The following is a 6,647-nucleotide window of genomic DNA, read 5'->3' as shown; positions in this document are numbered from 1 at the left end:
GTGATGTGACAAGGTAGGGGGTATACAGAAGATAGCCATATTTGGTAAAAGACCAAGTCCATATTATGGCAAGAACAGCTCAAATAAGCAAAGACAAACAACAGTCCAACATTACTTTAAGACATGAAGGTCAGTCAATACAGAACATTTCAAGAACTTTGAAAGTTCCTTCAAGTGCAGTCGCAAAAACCATCAAGCGCTATGATGAAACTGGCTCTCATGAACACCGCCACAGGAAAGGAAGACCCAGAGTTACCTCTGCTACAGAGGATAAGTTAATTACAGTTACCAGCCTCAGAAATAGCAGCCCAAATAAATGCTTCACAGAGTTCAAGTAACAGACACATCTCAACATCAACTGTTCAGAGGAAACTATGTGAATCAGGCCTTCGTGGTTGAATAGCTGCAAAGAAACCAATACTAAAGGACACCAATTAGAAGAAGAGACTTGCTTGGGTCAAAAAACATGAGCAATGGACATTAGACCATTGGATATCTGTCCTTTGGTCTGATGAGTCTAAATTTCAGATTTTTGTTTCCAACCGCTGTGTCTTTGTGAGACGCAGAGTAGGTGAACGGATGATCTCCACATGTGTGGTTCCAATCGTGAAGCATGGTGTGGGGGTGCATTTCTGGTGACACTGTCAGTGATTTATTTCGAATTCAAGGCACACTTAACCAGCATGGCTACCACGGCATTCTGCAGCGATACGCCATCCCATCTTGTTTGAGCTTAGTAGGACTATCATTTGTTTTTCAACAGGACAATGACCCAACACAGCTCCAGGCTGTGTAAGGGCTATTTGACCAAGAAGGAGATTGATGGAGTGCTGCATCAGGTGACCTGGCCTCCACAATCACCCGACTTCAACCCAATTGAGATGGTTTGGGATGAGTTGGACTACAGAGTGAAGGAAAAGCAGCCAACAAGTGCTCAGCATATGTGGGAACTCCTTCAAGCTGGTTGGAAAAGCATTCCAGGTGACTACCTCATGAAGATGGTTGAGAAAATGCCAAGAGCATGCAAAGCTGCAATCAAGGCAAAAGGTGGCTACTTTGAGGAATCTAAAATATAAAGTATATTTTGATTTGTTTAACACTTTTTTGGTTACTACATTATTCCATATGTGTTATTTCATATTTTTGATGTCTTCACTATTATTCTACAATGTAGAAAATAGTACAAAATACAGAAAAACCTTTGAATGAGTAGGTGTGTCTAAACTTTTGACTGGTACTGTAAGTAAAAAAAGTATTATATCAGAATTTACATGCCAATTTATATACGCAAATGTAAATATATGCAAGCATTCCAATATTTTCCAAGACTATACGGTTGCTGAGTTGCCAGGACCAAAGTCCTTGTAAATTAGGTTAGGTTAAGTTCAATCCCTGCAACTCTATCCTAATTTTCACCAGATGCAAGATAGTGCAAATCCACATTATATTACCAACTACCTTTTAAACACTAAAATGCATATATCAGCTCTGTGCACACTCTCTAGCCTAGATGTCAGTCAACCTTACTAAACTTGTATCAACTGATCATGCATAACATTCCAGCCACTAAACAAAGCTCTGGATATGGCCTGACTAATGACTTTTCTCTGTGCAGGTGTTTTATTAATTTCAAAAGGTATTTCAAAAGGTATAATTTCAACTATTGATTGTAATTCACCATATGATATGCTGGAATTACATGGATCATCTCCAGCTCTGAGGATCTTATCTATTATAGAGGAAGTGACCTCACTTGACCTTTCTTGCTAATTAGTTAGGATTTAGGCCTCTCACTATCTTCATTGACATTTCACATATAATCAAAACCAATAAGCTTGACAATTTATGTTGCACAGTAAAACAGGTGATCTGGACTGAAAAGGAAGTACCCAGGCCAGAACTGTGAAATGTTACAGGATTAAATTTGAGGGCTGTTGGGTACTGCATGATGTTGCTGTCAATAGCCATGTTATGTAAAAGGTTCATAACAGTAGTAGGACTTGCCATTGACGGCCCAGGGGGGCTATTCCCAAGAGAGAGCGGCTCACAGTTACTCTCCCAGTCCTCGTTTGAACCTTCATGTGCCGTTAATGGGGGGACACTAGGGGACTGCAAGCCTTTACCCACAGATAGCCCTGGCTTCAGTAATTTCTCTACCTTCAAGTTAAAAAATTCAGGAAGAGGTTCAGGTGACTTTCCAACTTTGCTATGTCTGTCTGTCAGAGGTAAAGCTGTATCCTCATCATCCTCTTCATCATCATCATCAAACAAAGTGGACTCAAAGTGCAGGCAGCCATTCGCAAAAGGGCTATTGCTATCCAGTGAAAAGTCTGGACTAGGTGGGTCAGAGAAGCAACAGTCACTCTTCTTCTCCACACTAGGATTAGTCTTACTGGTGTCTGTGTCTCTCCTGCCTGGCTGGGGAGCTGTGAGGGCCAAGGAATTCCCAAAGTCAGTTTTCCCAACAGCATTCCGGGTGTGCGAGACCTCCCTCTCCCCCTCTCCAACCTGTATCAGGTCCGGGTGGCTGACCATGGTGGTCAGGTGCTGTAGCCTTCTCAGAGGACTGTAGGAAGAGGATAGGTTCTTGGGCATGAACCCATAGGTGGATGGAGGTTTGAGGGCAGGGGCGGTGGACAGCTGCATGGCACGTGGAGGGTCTAGTCTAGAATTGGGGTTATTGTGCTTTGAGGAGGGAGAGAAGGGGTCATTGGGGGCAGAGGTCACTGTTGGGTCAGTGTGACAGGCCTGAGCCTTGCTGATGGGCAGTTCATAGGGCCGACTCATCCTGGTAAGGCTCCATCCTAAACATAAAAAAACAGAAAATAGGCCCAAAAAATATTTAAAAAAATAAGTGATAGCAACTTTAATTGCATGGATTTGCAATTATTGATCACATACAATTTGTTTTACTGTTCGTGGTTAGCTATTATAGAAAGTGGCAAAAATGTGGATGGTAATGGTATATTATTGAAAAGTTAATAAAATTGTTATAAAAAAAACAATAGTGTTGTAAAATTAGGAAAGTTTTAAATGACTGAGTTTCGTTATATATAAAAGTGTGATATGGTTATCTTTCCCCACCTAAAAAAAAATGAAAATAAAGTATTAGGCAACAGTGTCATTCCACTCCTCGCTACACCGCCAAGAACGTGGAATTGTGGCAACCTATTGCGCGTTTGGCAGGCCGCTGGTCATGTTAAAATTAGACCAGAGTACCTGTAATGACACGCTGTCCTGCCCAGCAACAACGAAGGGTTAAGTTGATTTCAAAAGACTGATGAAGAAATCGCGAAACCAAGAATAAAATGGACAGCTCCTGACAGCGCCTGTGCATCAACTCTGTGTGCCATGGCTCACGAGGCACCACAGAGATATCGGTTCAGTGCATAGCTGGCACGCGAACATACAGTATCGACACACAAGTTCACACTGCCACACATACGTACAGACTTCCACCGACAGATGTATACTGTGCACAATGAAGGAATGTTTAAACAAATAAAAACGCGTATGACAATGATATGCCGCAAGAATCTTACCATTTAAATGTCGGTCACCGCAAAAACAACTGTCAAACCTTTCATTTCTATCATTAAATATGCTATTTTCGAATTTTGTGAAAGCGGATGAGGAGAATCCCAGCAGCAGCAATACTAGGCCAGGATCCTGTGGACATATACTCTACTTGCGATAGCTCTTACACCACCGGCGGCCCCTTCAAACGATAAATATATGCATGCATTTCACTTACTGAGAGAACCACCCATTTACAGCGACATATCATACAGTGCTATAAGTTTCTAATTCCTTGTTACCTCATTTTCAATGCATTATTAAATTATGACTATTTCCTAGCTGTCGACCTGCCCCTTGCAGCCCCTGCCTGCCCGTGTCTGTGTGAGAGCGGACCAATCGGCACTGCCTCCCAACCCCCAGCTTGGAGTAATGCTGAGGCTTTGAGTTCCACCAAAAATATTTGGGATGGAAAAATTACGGGCATATTCCGCTCTACTGGTTTTTAATTATCACATAGATGTTCAATTGCTGTCATTCACATGAATCACTATGACATGCCTGTCATTTGCTCAATCTGTGCCAACAATGGCATCATATCATACCACATATGGACATCTCATGCGCGTTTAAATTATGGGATTAGAATGTTTTCATGTAAATGCATTCTAATATAGGCTACCCAGAAAACAGATGGCTTCCTTGTCTTTAGACGAGTTGCAAAACCTTTTTCTCTGCTCACCGGGTCCTTCAAAATGGAGTCGGTTCACAAAAAACAGGCCACAAAGTGTTAATATGCTCGATATGAAGTTCACATCAAAGCGAAAAAGATTGAACCGCAACGCACACATTTCCAATCCATCCAAAACATTCCAAAGCCTCAATGCAAAGTTGCATTCATTCATTAAACACCATTGAATAAACCACTTTCCACAATAATATTTAGTGTATATCATATGTCAGGTTACAGAAGAAAGGTTCACGACGGGCAAAAGTAACTGGTGTGTGTAGTAGGGGGACAGTGTTCCATAATTCGCAGGCATTTCCATAGACTCCATCATGCCCTGAACGTAAAAAGAGAGTTTGAATCACGTATTGTCTTATTTGTGTGGATTGTTGCAAAGGAAATTATATTGGTAGAGACCGTGGATAGGGGGTGGAGTGGAGTCGTCCTAGATACATGCACAACCATTAAATATGCAAAGATGTTAATCAAATAACAGTTCTATATTTCGAGAAGGCAAGCTATGTCTTCACACTCTCCATAAAATTAATATGCGATATTTTTGATCGAGGGGGAAATCTGAAGCCTCACGGAAGAACTGCGCTGCCTGCTCAGCCTCGCTCGCATGAGCCTGGTGGGAGAGAGGGCCTGCAGTGTACGGCGATGGGCACACACACAGTCAAAATAGCGCCCCGACAGATCAAACACGTTCATGCGTCTACAAGCCCTACTAAACACGTCTTTCTTTCCTTTTAGACTGCACTGTAACGAGAAAAATATATATAACACGATGTAAAGCCTATCTATTTACATATCCGTCAAGAAATCGACTTAAAGTAAACTCTTACATCATCATCTTGTTGTGAGCCGTGTGTTCCTCTGTGCTGTGCTGTCTCTGTGTCTGTGCAGTTCGTAATGTCGGCAAAGTCAGTCATAGCAGAAGACAATGGTGGTTTGAGATAGGAGCACATGAGTTTCTGATGAAGTTAGTCAGGTTTAAGTAAGCCTTTTTATGGACCACTCTATTCTTATCTTATTTTACACCACATGCTGCCATGCCTGATTTATACACCTGTGCTCCTCCACCTCTACCCGAGCTGTTTTCACTCTTCACCTGTACAATGTGGACTCTTACAAGTATCTTATCTGTAAACGAGTTCATCATGCCTCTTTGTGGGGAGAGTGATTGACAGGCCCATTGTAAAGTCTGTCACTGCCTATTAGCCTACTTACTGACAGCTTGATTTGGTGACTTATGTTAATGAACTGTCCTCTATGAGTCCATGACACGACTATAATGTAATTCAGTCATATGTCAGTATCCATACGCATGCTTTATTTGGTAACCCTTTACTAAAACTCTCTGTCATAAGCGCTACATAACACTGTTAGGCCTATAACACTTTTAACACTGCCATATGTTATTAACAGTAAGCTTTTGAAGTCAGTTTATAACCACCCTTAGCAGTGTTGTAAGAAAGCGGAAGTTGCCGGTTTTCAGGGATACAGTAACCTAACTGCTGTTTCCCCTGAAAAAGGGAAGTGGGGACTCCGCTCTGGCGTATTTCTACGCCTACTACATTAGTTTAGCTTGTATGACTTATGATGACATATGCCACAATGAAGTAATTAGCTAGGTTTAAAATAGCCCAACTGGCTTAGGCAATTCTGACACAGCCAGAAGAGGACTGGCCACCTTCATAGCCTGGTTCCTCTCTAGGTTTCTTCCTAGGTTCTGTCCTTTCTTAGGGTGTTTTTCCTAGCCACTGTGCTTCTACACCTGCATTGCTTGCTGTTTGGGGTTTTAGGCTGTGTTTCTGTACAGCACTTTGTGAGATCAGCTGATGTAAGAAGGGCTTTATAAATACATTTGATTGAATTAACAGTGTCATGATGACAGTGCAAAGTCTGCTGTCACAAGCGCACACCAACAGTCATGACTGTTAATGACATAAGTAATGTCATTTTTATAACAGTGTTATATGTAGTATAAAGTGCAACTCTTTTTTCAATACACTACTAAACGTATTGAAAACTGTAATTGGCCCATTGATAATTCGAGGTCAGTGGGTCAATCAGATCTAACAGCTATTGGTGGTGGTGAATGCAAAACCCTGAAAAGTAAACAACTAAGTCATGATGCATTGATTATACTTAATACGACCTCCTGATTGCATGAGTGTAATTGTGTAACTGCAAATTAGAGCTTTTAACAGCAGTTTTGTGTTCTGAGGATGGTGACAGTCACCTCTTCAAATCCACGGTGACGCTGTCACCTTAATGATGATGCCATACTCCTCCCTGCTCTCCATCACCTTCCCGACCTGCTTATGAGTTATGACTCATCTGGCAAAGAAACAGAAACGGTTGTTATTACAAGTAAATGACATGCCTCAGAGGAGTAACC

General features: G+C 41.7%; 1 protein-coding gene across 1 annotated transcript; it reads right to left on the bottom strand.

Annotated features, from left to right (window-relative positions):
- Window positions 1-1,770: 1,770 nt before the first annotated feature.
- On the bottom strand, window positions 1,771-5,321 carry LOC121847270. Its single transcript, XM_042327850.1, has 2 exons — window positions 5,089-5,321; window positions 1,771-2,804 (listed from the first exon to the last, which is right to left on the bottom strand). Exon 2 carries the CDS (start codon window positions 2,785-2,787, stop codon window positions 1,771-1,773), a length of 1,017 nt encoding a protein of 338 aa, XP_042183784.1. The 5' UTR covers window positions 2,788-2,804; window positions 5,089-5,321.
- Window positions 5,322-6,647: the final 1,326 nt, after the last annotated feature.

This window comes from Oncorhynchus tshawytscha, linkage group LG09, assembly GCF_018296145.1.
Source record: "Oncorhynchus tshawytscha isolate Ot180627B linkage group LG09, Otsh_v2.0, whole genome shotgun sequence".
Taxonomy (NCBI): domain Eukaryota; kingdom Metazoa; phylum Chordata; class Actinopteri; order Salmoniformes; family Salmonidae; genus Oncorhynchus; species Oncorhynchus tshawytscha.
This window is presented reverse-complemented; position numbering and strand designations above follow the sequence as displayed.

What these genes read in the sequence shown, in the direction of transcription:
- LOC121847270 (XM_042327850.1), bottom strand. Translation starts at nt 2,787, where the DNA reads ATGAGTCGGCCCTATGAACTGCCCATCAGCAAGGCTCAGGCCTGTCAC.